We start from the raw sequence: 18,130 nt of genomic DNA, 5'->3' as shown, positions 1-18,130 counted from the left end.
TCACTGTCCTACTTTTTATTTGTTACTGTGATAGAATGCCCTGACCCAAGAAGCAGCTTATGGAAGGAGGGTCTATTTTAGCACATGAATCCAGTTTGTGTCCCTCCTCGCCAGTAGGAACTCAAAGCAGCTAGTCGTCGACACTCAAGAGCCGAGAATGATGCATGGACACTGACAATCAGCTTCCCTTCTTCACTCGTATGCACTCCTCTGTGCAGGGAAAGAGTGTCTCCCACACTGGGAGCTTCTTCTCACCTCAATTCAGTAATCAAGAAAATTCTACCCAGACATAGCCGCAGGCAAGCTTACTGTAGGAGAGACATTACTGAGACTCCCATAGTCTGTCTGCTGTGTCCACTTGACAACTAGAGATGACCACCATTGCCAGTCCTGTGCACAGTAACATCAAAGGACTTTTCTCTGTTCCCCCCTCTCCACAAAAAGACTAGGTTGAACCATTTGGGTTTTTCTGTACTTTTAAAGAAATTGTGTGTTGGGGGAAATAGAGATTTATTTATTATTCACATTTGCTGCATGACTTTTCATGAGAGGGGTGTAAAGAAACTTTACACTGAGAAAAGCTAGTGCCACACACCTAATGAGTTTTCCCCTTGTCCGAGTCTAGCTTCCTGAAACAAAGTGTTTACCGGAGTTAGTTACAGGAGGATGGGTTAGTCAGTGATAGTCCTACCACCATTAGGCCCCATGGGTAACTTCTGGGTATGTACACCACTGAAGATTATCAGCCCAGTTAATTGACACTGCGTATATAATCTTAGGAAGGGGAAGACACCTCATAAAGTCTCGTGAAGGCAAGCCTTGTGAGTTTCATGACAGACACTGTCCTTCCCTGGGGCCCCTGGGGCAAGGCTATAAACCTCTTCAAACCCACCTGTGGTGACATGCTTCTGCTGGGAAGTTTCTGTCTTCTACAGGTTCCATATCTTCCCCCACACAGTGCCGTTAATTAGGGACAAGCTATTCAAATACATGGGCCCATGGAGGAAGTTCCTCATCCAAGTACAACATTTGGCTCCTGGATCTATATGTTGTATGGTATATCATAATACAAAATGCTTAGTCCAACTTCAGAAATCCCCATAATCTTTAACAGTCTGGACACTGTTCAAAAGTCCAGAATCTAGCTCCTTTTAAAATTGAAGATAATGTCTTAAATGTGATGCCCTATACTTCTAATATACATTAACAAGAATATATGTTCCCTTTTAAAGAGGAATATGTATAGTTAATATATTTATATATACACTTTAAAAGGAGTGAGTGAGTGAGTGTGTGTGTGTGTGTGTGTGTGTGTGTGTGTGTTTATTGGTTTTTTCAAGATAAGGTTTCTCTAAATAACAGCCCTAGCTGTCCTGGAACTCACTTTGTATATCAGGCTGGCCTCAAACTCACAGAGATCCACCTCCCTCAGTCTCCTGAGTGCCTGGATTAGAGGTGTGTACCACCATATCCAGCAGAAAGAAACACATATTTAAAAGGAATGGGAGCATAAAGACTGGACCAAAACCCAATAAGAAAAACTTCAAGTTCTCAAGCTTCATGTCTGGTGTCTGTAGCCGCAGTTTCAAAGGGCCTAAATGGCTCTGTCCTTCAGCTTTGCTGCCTGTGACGTACATCTCTCTCTTGGACTGGTTCCACTCCATGTACGCAGCTCTTCTTGGCAGACCTCTCGAGGCCCTGGCATCTCCAACATGTCTGAGACTCCACTGTCACCCAGGCTTCTCCTTTATACCGTCATCCGTTGACCTCAGCACTGACGCAGGGATTCTGAGCCTGTCACACATGGCCTGGTCAGCAGCCCTCTGAAACCACACAGAAGAACCCATGATCCCTCAGTGTTCCTCTCTGTTGTTCCCATGTGACTGTCACTGCCGTGTTCAGCTGACTCAGCCACTTTAGGAACAGCTTTATGCACAATTGCTCTTTAGTAGTAAGACATCCCTTAGGCTTTTCATTGTACAAAGTGGAGCTTTAACTGGGTGGCATCTTGCCCTGTGATCCCCTTTTCTATCTTTCTAATGCAGAGCAGGAGGCTTGTCTTCGAGAGCACTAATCTTAATACTTCCAGCTTCTTCTGCTTGAAAGCAACATTAACTTTCTCGTGCCTCCCACCCCAACTTTAAAATTGTTCCTGCTCTGCTTGCTGCTCTCTTTTAATTATAGACTTGCCTAAGAACATCTGCAACAATCATTGCACAGATTCAATGTTACATTATCTTAAAATTTCCCCACTAAAGAAATTAGCCCATTTTTCAAAAATGTAGCCTCAGGCAAGAACTCAGGACATGCAGGACACAGCTAGACTCTTTGTCAGAATGTCACAGAACTTGCCTGGAGGTTAGTCGCTGATAGAGTCCTTGTCACTCTCTGAACTTCATGGCCCGGGCCTGGACTGTCTAAGTTGCTCCCTTCCAGGGGTCTACTAAAATGTTCTGTTAAATGCATTCAATTGTTTTTCTAGTCCATGGTTCCAGAGTCTTCCACCACCCTCATGCTGAGCCATCTTTCTAACATCCTAGATTCATTTTCTTCTATGTTAAAGTCCAGGAGTTTCATACCAATTGGTTGAAATGACTACATTTGCTCCACTGCATTGCTTTGCTTTTGTCCTTGGGTAAAGACCTGTTGAACATCTTTATGTTGGTTTATTTCTTAGCCATTCTATGTTCCACTGTGTGCTTTATTCATTGGCCTATCTACAGTGTTCTGACTGTTAGAAATTATACTAAGTAGTTAATGTTTCTCCAGTCAGTCTCCTGACTCTGGTAATCAGTACTGGTACATTCTCAGCTGTTTGCTTCTCCATATAATGTAGCTAGAGTTTTCCTGCCTGGCCCACAGTCAGGACAAATCTCTCTCACCCGCCAGTCCCACAGCCACTCAGACCCAACCAAATAAACACAGAGACTTATATTGCTTACAAACTGTATGGCCGTGGCAGGCTTCTTGCTAACTGTTCTTATATCTTAAATTAATTCATTTCTATAAATCTATACCTTGCCACGTGGCTCATGGCTTACCGGGATCTTCACATGCGGCTTGTCATGGTGGCGGCTGGCAGTGTCTCTCTCACTCAGCCTTCCACTTCCCAGCTTTATTCTCCTCCTTGTCCCACCTATACTTCCTGCCTAGCCAATGGCTAATCAGTGTTTTATTTATTGACCAATCAGCCACACATTTGACATACAGACCATCCCACTGCAATATAACCTTTAAAAGCGATTTGTCAGTACCCACAAACTTTTAGAATTTCTATTGAATCACATTAAATTTGTAGATTGAATTGGTAAAAATAACTGGTTTCTTCTTAATATTGAGTTTCCTGTTTTATAGAATATCTCTCCCTTTATTCCCTTATAATACAGTTTATTATTCAGTTTTGTTGATGTCTTCATATGGATCTACTTTATATTTTGTTAGAGTGCTCTTAAGAATTTCATTATTGGTGGTGTGATATTATAATTGGTATTGGCTTTTCAATTTCAAATTCCAGCTTTGATTGATAGTTATAAGAAGGCGATTGGTTGTTATCTATTTTAGCCTTCTGTTCTACAACTTCCTATGATCATCAGTTCCTGGAGATTATTTTTTTACTTCATCAATCCACATTTTAATTACTGTGCATAGACCACTATCTTTTGAGTGGTTTGTTGATAGAGTTAAATATCTGCTAGGGCTTTTTTTTATTACCATTGTTTTTTATTTCTGTTTTTAAACTTGTGTTTCTTCTGCCTTTTTGATTTTAACTGAACATTTATATGACTTGTTAATTTCTTTTCTTTTTTCTTGTTCGTTTTTTTTTTTTTTTTTAATTTTGTTTTTTTTAAGTCAAGGTTTCTCTGTGTAGCCCTGGCTGTTGTGGAACTTGAACTTGTTAATTTCTAAACCTTTACCTTTTTTTTTTTTTAATACTTTCTATGGTAGTTAATCTAGTATACACACACACACACACACACACACACACACACACACATACACGCACACATACACACATATATATATATAACTACTTCAAATCCACTTTCAAATAGTACTTCACAGATTATGTAATTTACAATAACAAATTCCTTATACTTTTCTCTTTATTTGATTGTTATCATTTTGTTCACTTAAAAAGCATATATAATCATGTATGCGTGTACATGGTTATGTATATGTTTTATCTCCAAGTTTATGAAAATGATTTTTATATGGACAAATATATATAAAATTTTTATTTTATTTACCACAGTGTCACATGTATGTATGTACACAGAAATATGCCCTTACTAGCTGCTACCAATGTCTGTTGCTTACAATTCACAGCCATTCTTCTCTGAGGCAGTTTGTGTCTAGATAAATAGAAACTGTCTGCTAGATAAGTACCTTGCCTTTTTTCCACTCATCGTCAGTGCTTGTCTTTAAAAAATTAAGAAGTGCACTCAGTGCATTCGCTGAAAAGCACGGTTACTAGTGCCGGAATTCAGAGGGACTGGTGTAAGCTTCCATCTTCGTTTAGTGTCTTCCCTTTCAAAATTTCCTCTTCTATTTTATTGGCTCCCTCTTTAGTTATTTATGTCTTGATCTTTTGCTCTGTTCCATGGGACCCAGTCTTCCTGCAGAACATTAACTTGCTCAAAAGCTACATAGGAGTGAAGTGGTTTCTCTGAGTTATGTCTCTTTGTAATTAGTTAAGGTCGACATGTACTGGGGATGAACCTAAGGCCTTATGCATTTGAAGCACATGTGCTGCTTCTCAGCTTCCCTCAGGGCCTCTAAATAATCTAGGAAATGCACACTGCAGTAGTGTGTTTTAGGAAGTGCCCACCATCAGATATTCATGGAGAAGTGACTGATCACTAACAGCTGCACTGCACATGATGACGATGACCAGGTGGCAGCAGTGTCCATGCTCTGCTCAGCCGCGTCCATGCTTCTCCATCATATACATCGTTCACATCCCTAGAGCTTCAGGAGATGGCCCTGGCCTCTCCACATCGAACTGCTGCTCTGCTGACGTGCAGAGTCCCCTCTTCGTCCCCGTCCGAGTGTCTGTGCTTCCTAATGTTAACTTCTATGAGGATGTTGAGTCACTGCAGTCTTCTCCTTCTTTGAGGGTTAGTTTTGTTTTCAGACTACTGTGGGGTCGTAGCTCTGCCAAGTATTTCAAGAAAAATGTCATTGAGTGTTACGTACGTAGTGTGGGTTACCTTATTTAAAGTGTAAATGGAGACTATGAAGCATCTTAGGAACTTGGCAATATTAACAATAGTTAAGAAACATTTAAGTTTCTACAGATGAAATATTTCTAGAACAATCTTGGTCAATTTCTAAAAAGAACTTAAGCTTTTACCCTACCCAATACAGTGAACTACCTAAGTATCAAATGTCTTTCCATTTTCATTTTTGTGCTCACAACTTTTCAAACATGTTATACTGTATTTGTTTTACTCTAAACTTGTCATAGTAAAAGTATTCCAGCCTTACTAGTATTTTATGTTCCTTAGTGCAACACAAAGAACTTAGTGCATAGATAATTGTTATTTTATTTTCTTCCTCTAGATTACCGGCACAATGGTCGTGATCTTCAAAGCTCCACATTGTCAGTGCCAGAACAAGTAATGTCCTCAAACCATTGTTCACCATCAGGGTCTCCACACCGCGTAGATGCTATAGGAAGGACTAGGTCATGGTCACCGAGTGTCCCTCCTCCACAAAGGTAATAGAGTGTGTCAAGTTTGCTTACAGCATAGTAGTTAGGGTGAATTTTACATAAATTACCATTATATCCTCTAAAAATATATTATTCTTTAAAACATCCTTTTAAAGAAAAATCAGATGCCTTAGCAATGGGACTAAGATGTGACATGGCTTAGTTTCTTTTCATGATCTGTGTATTACTTGCCCTAAGAGTTCAAAACAGTTAAGAAAAACTAGCTTTAGATTGCATGTAAATATTAAGCAGATTCATTTAGAACCAAATAATTATATTTATGAATCATATAGTAATTGATAAGTTAAAAAAGATTTTTTAAAAATCTTTAAAAAAAAAACTAAAAATAGTGCATGAGTAGAAAGAGAAATGGTCATACCAATCTATTCCTCTAGATCTTACAATATTAGAAATCTCTGATCAACCTAACTTGGTACCAAAGAGCTACATGAAGTGTAAACCACAGACAATACTATATATAATTTATGCATGATAGTTCAGGGACATAATAAATAAAAAAATGTGTAATATATGAAGATAGAATTTTATTTAATGGATTTTGACTAGCTAGTACAATATAGATAAATATGTATATTAGATTTGCCTATGTATTTATACATTCCTCTGTATACAAGCGTGGCATTGCAAACTAATGAAAAAGATGATTTGCAAAGGACAGGAGTCTAGTCCATCACCAAGAATGAAATTTTTAGCATTCATTCCATGGTTTCAAAGGACTACCGTATTCAGACTAGATAAGGGAAGGATTTAGGTAAGATAACAATTAGACAACTATAAGTTAATAAATCACAAAGGTGGTAGTTTAGGCTAGAGTGCTACCAGAGAACATGTTTACAATTGGATAGGTACTGATAGTTGTTTTTCTGAGATTTGAACTCAGGTCCAACCATGTGTAGGACACCCCTCCCACCGTTCCTGTGGCCCATGCTAAAAATCATGTGCAACATTGAACCTATCTTCTCATAAACCTTTCCCTCTAGTGTATAGTATATCACTGATTATCAATTATAGAGAACTGGTGTTGCCCATCCGTAAGATATTGTTTATCTTATCCTGAATGATATTCTCTTAATGGGCTCTTTTTGTATCTGTAAAGCAGCCAGATCCTCAATTTACTGTTCATTTCCAAATACAATTTATTCAATCAGAGATACAGATAAACTAAATAAATATATTTTATTATCATTTTGTGGGGGTTATGCTATAGATTAGTCAGATATATAATGTTCTTCCTGTCGTAGCAGGAATGTGGAACAGGGGCTTCGAGGGACACGTGCTCCTGGTCATTACAATACAATTAGCCGAATGGACAGACACCGGGTCATGGATGACCATTATTCTCCAGATAGAGACAGGTAAACACAACTCTCACTGACCTCTATTGCCTTCAGGAAGGGTTAATGTAAAATGTTTTCTCTAGTCCTTTGTATCATCTGAGTTTCTAAACTGTGCCTTTTCTTTACTATTTCTACATTCTTTCTTAAGATAGCCCTTTGTTTAACAGAAAAGGTTAAACACGTGCAGTTTTTCTTGATACGCAAACCAAAACAGTATGAACCTGACTATCATGGCTCAGCAGAGCCCTGCGGCTCATGTTTACAATCCCAGCACTTGGGATGGAGATCAGGAGAGTCAGAGCTATGAGGTCCACCAGCGCGGCCTGACTAGTCCCTGTCAAGAAAAGATTAATAAAAATAGCTGGCAAATTTGCACAGGAGATTATAATGGTAATCAGAATGCAACGATTTTTTTACCTGCACATAGCAAATTATCATGTGTAGTATATATCCATTTGCTGATAGAGATGAAAGGCTTTAATAGATTTCAGAGAAATAGTGTGACTTTGCATATGCAGAAATACTGAGACAGTCTGGTTTGTTAAGGAAACCTTTATTATAATTCTCCAAGAGTTTTTCTCTCATGGCCTTCAGTAAAGCTTTAACATCTTAATAAGTCACACTTGCTGTATTTGCAAAAATTCTCTGAAGTTGCCACATTAACTGTGACAAACTTGGGAGTAACATGGTATGTTATAATACTTATATTAATTACTACTAATTTTAAGAAAATTAATTAACTTTCTAATTCATTTTGGTTATATATATAAAAAAATACCATGGGACTTTTTTTCAAACTCTCAAATGGGTTTAGGATAAGATGATGATAAAGTCGAATATAGTATTCAGAAAATATGATGAAGTAGTGACTTACATTCTTTGTCATTCAAGTCCATTGACATGACAAGTAACTGTCATGATGAATAAAAGAAATCATTTGGTTTGAATCAAGATTAATACTCAATCCATGCATGTAATTCACTTTTGTATCCAAATATAACATACAGCGTATCTTCTACATTGATAGTGCCAAACAAATACTAATTTTAGTGTCTTCGGAACAAAGATGAAACCAAATAGTTATTAAATTAATGTTTCGATTAGTATCAGGTAAAAACCATTTAACTTTTTTCTTTTTAAATTTTTTAAACATTTCATGTAATCAGTCCCTTAAGGGTGGTTATGAGTGTGCTACCTATTGGGAAATATGCTTATCACTATGATAATAATGAACATAGGATCGCCATGTTGGCTTGCCTTAGACTTCGAATGTGTCATAAAAAGGATCAGTAGGTATTTTGGTTGCCTAATAGAATGTTAATGAACTTTATTAGTTTTTCAAATTACTTATATAGCTATCACAAGCTTCTTAGCCATTAAAAATTTGCTTATTGAGGCAATAAAACTGTCTAAATGACTTTAAATTTCTGGTAAGCTTACATAAAGTGAATTTAATGAAAAAAAGATGGGCTCAATATGAAGCCCCAAAAATATGAGCTATAATCCTTGTAGAAAGTATTGGAATAAAATTATAAAATAACTGTTTACTGTTACATTAAATCCATACTATTTTGTCAGTATTTTAAGGCACATATTTCTAGGCTTAATGACCACAAACATAGGACCATTTGCCTTTCATATCTTCTTTTAAAACCCAGATAATTAATCCCAATTTTATGTAGTCATTATGCTTTTCTTCATGATCTTATGAATACTTTAGTGTATTAAGAATATTCAAATGTTTGTCTGTGGAAGTTTTGAAGTAGATAAATCCATCTCACGTTTACAAGGAAGGATGTAGATGTGCAGATCACAGTCATTCTTTGTTGGGATCTATCTTAAGTCTTTTTAAAACATTATGTAAAGTAGAATTTATTTCAATAAAAACAAATAATAGAAGGCATTTCTAGCATTATTGTGATTATCTGTGCAATTCATTAATACAAGAAGCAACATTCACTGTACAACATTCTCTCTTAATTATCTGTTCAAGTTTAATATTCTTAAGGATTTTCAGTAATCAAGTTTATCTCAATGTCCTTTTAAAAAGGGGAAAGTACTCATGTTTTATGTTTATGAATATCATTTTTTGTAGAATTATGAATCTGATCGATTTAATTGGGTTTGAGATATGTCTAGGTGATTTATAAAGCCACTTTTGTATGTTTCTGAGGAATATACAGAAGATTAGCTGAGAGAAGAAGACATGCTTTGAATTTAGTATAGGTGGCTTCCCAGTAGGCTATGAACCTAGCTAGAGGAAGGATAATAAGGGAATCCAGCTAGGGTAGGCCTTATTTCCCCCTATTTCCTGGCTAGCCTGAGATGATCTGCTCTTGCTCACTTTACCATCTCCATCATGGTGGCTTAACATCTGGAACTGGTTCCAAATAAATGTTTGCCTCTTTGAAATGGGTTATAACAATATTGTGTCATAGTGATCGGACTTTGACTAACACAAGAATCAATCAATAGTACAGTGTATTAAAAAGCCAAAGGAAGAATTTTCCTTGTGTTAGTAAGTAGTGTAATTTAGGATTTTTAAAAGATGCATGCATTATTCTCCTTAGTAAAATCTAATGCATTGAATTAGAAATTCATTTAATTGAATGTACACTTTTTCATAGGATTTGGAACCAAGTGTTCTTGAATTTGTATTTAGGATTTTAATTATATTTGGCAAAAAAAAAAAAAAAGAGAAACAAAAATGCCGGGCGGTGGTGGCGCACACCTTTAAGCCCAGCACTGGGGAGGCAGAGCCAGGCGGATCTCTGTGAGTTCAAGGCCAGCCTGGGCTACCAAGTGAGTTCCAGGAAAGGCGCAAAGCTACACAGAGAAACCCTGTCTCGAAAAACCAAAAAAAAAAAAATTATGTTTGGCAAAAACCAAGCATTTGATTTCTATATCTATAATATTTATTATATAGAATTGTGCAAATTAGCTGACACTGCCTTCAGTGAGAGTTTTATAGTCCTTATCAGACAACCAGTTACCACAAAGTATAACACTAGCTGTATTTTATCAAATGTAGTGTTAGTTGAGCAAGGCAGTGCATATTGTAATCCTAGTACTCAGAAGATAGTGCAGGAGGCTCAGGAGTTCAAGACCAGCCTTGGCTACATCGCTAGTTCAATGACTGACTGAACTACATAACACACTCTCGAAAAAGAATGAAAAAAAAATTTATAGTACTTAATGAAAAAAATGTGCCATACACATAACATTAAGAAAACCTCAACTCAAATATTTTATATTTAATGATTAGCAATTAACCTGAAATAACAAAAATGACAACAAACAAAAATCATAAAGCTGAGGAGTAAGTTAATTCAGGCGTTGTGGGAAAGGTGTAGAAGATGGCACCTGAGTTAGACTTTGAGAAATGGCAATGTTTATTCAGTCCACAAGAGCGAAGTTACAGAAGCAAAACACATCTACACCTCCTGGAGTTTGGTATGAAGCAGTATTTGGCGACATGCTGGAAAATTGTATAGGAAGACTTTTACACTGATCACACCCTGTGTGATATGTTGCCGTATGCATTCTATTATAGTTCTTTATTCAATTTCAGTGCTGTATGCATGAGGTATAGCATTCATTATCTTTATGAGTAGTGTTTAAGAATTATGTATCTATATTCTATTGGGTCTTTGATTCTTTAATCTGTCTGACTCTATCATCATTACTCAAAATCTTACTCTGTCGTGAAAAGTAAATACTGTTTACAAGTCCTGTAAGCTCTTACATGCAGATTATCAGTTTAAAGAATGCACTGTAAATAGGTCACGGTCATTCTTCATTTTGCCCCCTCCTTACACCTTTTAACTCATTGTTTCTTTAGTAACCTTGGTGACTACTACAGTTGAGAGCATAATTTGTGAGGGGAGATGAACATGTAGCTTTAGAACAAGAAATCTTTCTCAGATTTTAGTCATAGGAGTTAACTTACTATTAGAATGTATGTAGAAGGCCGGGCGGTGGTGGCGCACGCCTTTAATCCCAGCACTCGGGAGGCAGAGCCAGGCGGATCTCTGTGAGTTCGAGGCCAGCCTGGGCTATCAAGTGAGTTCCAGGAGAGGCGCAAAGCTACACAGAGAAACCCTGTCTCGAAAAACCAAAAAAAAAAAAAAAAAAAAAAGAGTTAGAATGTATGTAGAGAGTATTATATTTTTTAATAACATCACAGCATATATATATATATATATATATATATATATAAAATTGGGTTTGTTGTTTTTTGTTTTGGGGGGTTTGTTTGTTTGCTTGTTTTTGTTTTTTTCAAGGCAAAGTTTTTTTGTGTAGCCAAGGCTGTCCCAGAACTCAATCTGTTGACCAGCCTGGCCTCAACTCAAAAGATCAGACTGCCTCTCCCTCCTCAATGCTGGGATTAAAGGCATGCACCACCACCACCCAGCTGCAGTTATATTTTTATACTGATTGCTTTTCCTTCCCATAAGTATGATTTTAGCATCACAAATACAATTTTAAAATCAGGGTCAGTGGAATGGAGGAGACATAGCTCCATGCCACCATCAGCAACAGCTGGAGGGTTCCCTGGAGTCTCTAGGGACCTCAGCAGCTGGAGGGTTTTCTGGAGTCTCTAGAGACCTCAGCAGTTGGAGGGTTCCCTGGAGTCTCTAGGGACCTCAGCAGCTGGAGGGTTTTCTGGAGTCTCTAGGGACCTCAGCAGCTGGAGGGTTCCCTGGAGTCTCTAGGGACCTCAGCTCTGGCTAACTAAATGTATAGCTTTGGCATATAGAACAATGTAAAGACTAATCTGGTTTGGGGTTAAATAAGTGATATGTTAATATAGTATTTAAGAATAACGGTAAAGAAAAAGATAGATGCTCAGAAGTAAAGAGTACAGAACCTGGATGTGGGCGTCTCTAGGAGAAAATCACCTTTCATTGTTTTTATAATAATCATTTATACTGTTTTAGTGAGTTTTGAAGTTACTGTCTTCAGTAGTTTGCTAAGGGGTCTAAATGAAATCTCAGGGTGTTTCCACAGGATTATTGTCGGAATTACAGTTGATAAGTGGTTCAGATCATAGCGGTTCAGAAAGTAGCATAATTTACAACAAACAAAGGTAGCAGTCTTGTTAGAATATCTCAAAACATCCAGAGAAAAGAACGAGACCTACCATGGCCATGCACCTTCAGGCCTTATGGCTGGTTTCTTGTTTTAATACAAGACATCTGTCTATGCAAAGAATATTGTTTCATGTTAGCACCTTTCAAAGTAAACAGTGATTGCACTGGAGTTCTTGCTTGTCAGGTGGCAGAGCCTTTAGACAGATTCCTGGATTAGGCACTTCCTTCTTTCTTCATGTCCCATATTTTTTCTGTCTTCTTAACCATCAGAAGATAAATTATAAGTTTTCACATATTGGATTTATATACTAAAAAAGGAAATGCCTTAATATATAAACCTCTGGGGTACCTCAGATACTGATGCCATTTTATTTCTTTTTTTTTCCTTTCTCTTTTGTTTTTTTCCCCTTGGTTTTTTGAGACAGGGTTTCTCTGTATAACTCTAGCTGTCCCAGAACTAGCTCTGTAGACCAGGCTGGCCTCAAACTCAAAGAGATCCACCTGCTTCTGCCTCCCGAGTGCTGGGATTAAAGGTGTGCACCACCACCACCGGGCCTCCATTCATATCTTATATCAGGAAACTAATTATTAAAATATGTCTACCCATAAGCACTTAGTGGGTCATCCATTGTGTTCAGAAATTTAAAAATGATACTATCTTGGTATAATAGACATATCATTTTATATTTACTAATTATAGAAAGTAAAATGCTATGAGACTGAGTCTAATATTGTTAGTACAGAAAGGAAAATTACTTGTTTGGATTTATTGGGAAAGGACTCAAAGAGCATCTGGACTTTAAAGATGAGGAGAACTTTCAAAGGCAAATGAGTAGAGACAGGCTTGGAATGGCAGGCATTCGTGCCAGGATGACGAGCAGGAACAGGTTGTGGAGTTGGGAACCGCCTCCTGTACGTAGAGTGCTGGGTGGTCTGTGGTACCTAGCTGGAAGGTAGTGACATGCTGTGTGACATGGAGAAGGGTGGGGTTGAGAGAGTCTGTACAAACGGTGAAGAATGAACTGGGTCACAGGCAGGAGGGTTCGAAGGTAGGAAACATATTCCAAAGATGCAGAAACCTGATTCAAGCAGTGTCAGGGATGGAACAGTAAAAGAAAAATAAAACCTCATGAAATGTCCTAAGCATTATAGGTATTAAATATCACCTCTGTGCCCTTAACTTGCTTGCTGGTCATTTTATTACTTTTTCCTTCTCACCTTTTCTCCAAAAAAGAAGGAAAACATCTTTGTAATATATAATTTGCGAAAATATGATGCTCAATATATTGATGCAATACTAATTTTATCATTTAATTAAAAAATTTAAATCTTATATTTTGTTGCATTTACACTGCCATGTTCCAATGGGCATTGAGAAGATGGCCAAGCTTTCCAGTAGCAATTTCATTGGCTTTGCTTACTATCTGATTATGTTTGATTCTAACTTTTATAACTAAACTGTACCTTTTACTTCTTTTCTGAGTCTCATTTTATTCTTGTTTCTGCCATGCTTGCAGTCATTTTCTTACTCTACCTCGCTCCAGATACAGTCAGACCATTGAGCATCATCACAGGGATGGAAGGTATACTTTTCTTACAATTGAGTCTGTGTGTAGAGTTGCATGCTCCTGTCTATGTGATATAATTCACTTTTAGTTTTGTTCTTATCTATACATGTGTGGTTACTAATGAAGTATAGAAACTGTACCCTAGTAGTGTAAAGTAAAAGTATGCAAACTATTTGAACTAGAATATCAAAAATACCTTCTCTTTGATGGACTAGAATCATCTTCTTATTACCCTGAAAATTGTTTTATTAGGAATTAAGTAAACTTTGCTACCACAAAGGAGAGAGTGGCAGTAGAGCTGACATCTCTCTCCTTTGCTAACTCCCTAATCTGATAAGGAATCAACACCGGGTTACTTGTACCTGTCTTCACAACCTGCTTCCTCGCTTCTCTGCTTCTCAAGAGGAGACTGATTTGAAGTGTGTTGACCTGATTTGTCTGTGGTTACTAGGTCAAAGATAGCTGATCCACTCCTCCACAGGAGATAAGCTTGGGTCTCTAAGATGCTCTAATGCTCAGTCTATGGGAGCACCCTCTTTCATTTCAACCTTCTTATCACTTATTCTAAAGGGATTTTCCAGTGAAGTTGGGTATAATAAGTCTAATACTTAAAAATACTACTTTTATTTTAGAGGGAAATACCACTTGCCCGGTGTTTAGCAGAATCTGGCTGCCACTGGGATGAGAACGAAGAAGGTGTCTAACGGCATTATGTTCTCAAAGCCCTTTGTGGCTTAGGTTACATTCTGCTTTGATCATATTTACTTATTACTTACTATTTTTCACAATTTCATACATGTATAATGTATTCTGATTTTATGGCTTCCTCCATCCTCTCTTATACCCACTCCTACTCTTTCAAGTTCCTTCTTCCCGAAAAACCCTCCTTCTACTTCAGTGTCTTTTTGTTGTGATCGTGCATATGTGAGTGCGTGTGCATGCGTGTGTGCGCGTGTGTGCATGTGATGGCATGGATGGGGCTGATTTACTTGATCAGGGGCAACTTATCGGTGAGGTATATACTCTTCCCCAGCAACCATGAATTGCTTATAAGCCCTGTGCATGGGCAGGGCCTCAAAAGTCCCACCCCCATCCATAATGGAATGTCGATGATGTGGTTGAGCAAGTCTTGCAGATAACCACCTCCTCTGTGAGTCCATGGGTGCAACAGCTGTGCCGTGTCCTGATACCAGCTTTCACAGCCCCTCCCCATCATCTCGTTCTTGCAGTCTCTCTGTCCCCTGTTCCTGGATGTTTACTGAGCCACCCTCAGAAGGGTGATTGGAGTTTTGAGCCAGTTCACTGGCAACATTTTCAGGCCAGTTAGACAGGGAAGAGAATTGTAGCGTGATGACGTGTTCACCTAGAGTAAATTAGAAATTATGTGTTAGACTATGTGTAACCTTTTTTATCCCTCTTTAATTAGTTAGGAGTTGATGGTGATATGCAGAGTTTTAAAAAAATACAAAAAATTAATGAGTAAATTCTTGAAGTTTGAAATCACATAGACAAATATCAAAGGAAATCCAAAAGAAAACTGATAATCCTAGCCATCAATTTTGCTGATGTCTTTCAATAAATGTAATAGAAATGTAGTATCTTGTAATTTAAGTATTAAGATGACTATTGCTAACTTCAGTTTTCATTTATATTTTTTAGTCTTTTCTGTTATTTTGCTCAGTAGTAATTGTTTCTTTGTATTTGCTTTTTTACTGTTCAATACATTTCTAGCAATTTCTCGTTTGCAACAGTTATAGATTTATCTTGTAAAATGTGAAAATACACTTATGTACCTGCCCCCTGACACTCACTTGGTCTTCTCTTTACGGATTGGCTACCTTGAGTGAAACCTCCATGTCAAAGACTTTTGCTATTTACTTTGGTTTATCTTTAAGTTAAAATCATGTGACACCTTATAGATTTGATATTTTGTATTGTTCTTAGTTTTAGTTAACAAGTAATTTTTTGCTTCCTATTATTTAGTTTTTCAATTCGCTAGTGTAAATTCATTTCTTGATCAGCTCTAGATTGACTCTCAATTTCAGATACTTAGTAAATTCTCAACTCCTACCTTCAAAGGGAAGTTTTTGAAGTCTTTTTCTGTACTTTCATTTGGTTTGTGATCAAGAAACACATGATCATTCATGTTTATATTAAAATATAATGCTAAAATCTGTATTTGAAAACAATTATTGAATGTTACTATAGTATTTGCTGTGAATACATTTACATGTCTGTTTTATGTGTGTTAGGGCATTTGCCTTTGTTAAAGCAGCAGATCCTGTGAGGACCTGAATTAAGTACAGTGTTCATCTACTTTCGGACAGACTGCCTTGAACTCTTGAAGTTGGAAAAACTTTTTTATGCTAAGTAGCAATTCTCTTATGTTTATTTTCATAAAGTTATGTTTATTATTTTTGTTTAAAATATTGTTTGTTCATTAATTTTGATCATATACTTCCCATCCCCCAAATCCTCCCAGATCCTTCCCACCTCCCTTCCCACCCAACTTCATGTTCTCTCTCTCAAAATAAATACCAAAAAAAGAAAATCAAAACAAACAATGCACAAAAAACAAAAAGTACCAGAATGAAACAAACAGCGCACAAAACAGACAAGTAGAATAAAACATGGAGTCCATTTGCGTTGACTAGCTACTTCTGGGCATGGGCCTGCCCTGGAGTATGACATTTTCCTCTATTGGGGGAAACTAATTTTCCCTTTCTCAGCATTTTATCTTTGCAAATATCTTCTTGGTTAAAAGTGGGACTTTGAGTCTACTTTCCCTTCTCATTACTAGTGTTTTCTCTGTTTTGAACCTGTGCACATCTTTGCATGCTGTTATACCCTATGTGCATTCATATGTGTATGAGTGATATTGTATCTGGAAGGTGCTGTTTCCTTGGAATCATCCATAATCTCTGGCTTTTACAGTCTTTGTGCCTCCATTTCCAAAAGATCCCTGAGCCTTGAGGGGAGAAGTGTGATAAATGCACACCATTTAGGGATTAATGTTCCAAAGCCACTTATTCTGTGCACATTGTCCAGTTCTGAGTCTCTGTTTAATTAATTACCATCTACCACAAGAAGCAGCTTCTCTGATAAGAGTTGGGCAATGCACTGCTCTATGAGTATAGTACTGTGTCATTAGAAATCATTTTATTCCTATGTTACTTAACAGAATAATACTAATAGGAGTTCCCCTAGTGCCCATGACCTATCTAGTCTCAGGTTCTTGATCTATTAGCAGTGTCAGGTTTCATCTCGTGGAGTGGACCTTAAATCCAATCAAGTAGTGGTTGGTTATTCCCAACATATTTGTACCACTATTGCAATAGTGGGCAAATCTGCATGTAGGTTGAAGTTACAGGTATCAAGATTTGTAGTTGAGTGAAATTAATGATTACCTTTCACCTCCAGTAGCACACAATTTACCTTCTAGCACCATGAATGTTGGTAAGCAGGGATGAATTTCAAGTTGGGCACAAGTTCAGTTTCTCAGTGTTTGATAATTAAGTGGTGTCTTTAGCGTTAGGGTCTCACCATCAGGTTTTGGAGAGTAACCAATAAGTTTGTCAATAGCTTCTGATACTTGCAGAGTCTATGGGACTCCTTTGACCAGTGACTCAAGATGTAACCCATTCATGGTACTGAAAATGTTACTTGATGGCATATGATGTCTAATGTAGGAATTGTCTCCACTCCCACCCCAATATATGATGACTCCATTCAAGTTCCTTTCACTATGTATATGTTTAGGAAGCTTCTACAGTAGCAGTCTTCCAATTGGCTTTTCAAAAGGCTTTTAGTGTTCATTGTCCCTCCTCACATTCCCTCTTTACCTTGCTCACCTGTACCCCCTCCACATTTATTCTAGCTTGCCCTTTATTTCATTCCAATAGTGTATTCCATCTACATTCCTTGAAAGATTCCATCTCCACTCTTGATCCTATTCACATCTAGGCTTTTTCTAATTATTATAAATAGAGCTGAAATAAACATGGATGAGCAAGTATCTCTGTAATAAGATGTAGAGTCCTTTGGGTATATGCCTAAGAATGGTATAGCTGGGTCATGTGATAGATGAATTTTCGGCTTTTTGAAAATCCTTCACACTGATTTTCATCGTGACTACACAAGTGTGCACTGCTACCAGCAGTGAGTAACTGTTCCCCTTCCCCTGCATCCTTGCCTGCATGTGCTGTCATGTTTTACTATTCTTGACCACTCTGACTCCGGTAATGTGAAATCTCAAAGTAGTTTTAATTTGCGTTCCCCTGGTTGCTAAGAGTGTTGAACATTTTCAAAAGTGTTTCTTAGTCATTTGTGTCTTACCTTTTGACCAAACTCTGCTTAGTTCTGTCCCTCAATCTGGGTAGTTGATTTCTTGATGTTCAC

At 37.5% G+C, this 18,130-nt stretch overlaps 1 protein-coding gene across 3 annotated transcripts in view; it reads left to right on the top strand.

The window, feature by feature from the left end:
- The window catches only part of Rims2 (regulating synaptic membrane exocytosis 2), a 473,841-nt gene that overhangs the window by 276,529 nt on the left and 179,182 nt on the right, over positions 1 to 18,130 (top strand). For all 3 annotated transcript variants that reach the window (XM_059247963.1, XM_059247965.1, XM_059247962.1), the window contains 2 exons: positions 5,563 to 5,719; positions 6,979 to 7,089. In XM_059247963.1, the coding sequence (XP_059103946.1) occupies positions 5,563 to 5,719; positions 6,979 to 7,089 (268 nt within the window). The remainder of the gene's footprint in view (positions 1 to 5,562; positions 5,720 to 6,978; positions 7,090 to 18,130) is intronic.

The sequence above is a fragment of the Peromyscus eremicus genome, chromosome 20 (assembly GCF_949786415.1).
Source record: "Peromyscus eremicus chromosome 20, PerEre_H2_v1, whole genome shotgun sequence".
NCBI classification, from domain to species: Eukaryota; Metazoa; Chordata; class Mammalia; order Rodentia; family Cricetidae; genus Peromyscus; species Peromyscus eremicus.
This window is presented reverse-complemented; position numbering and strand designations above follow the sequence as displayed.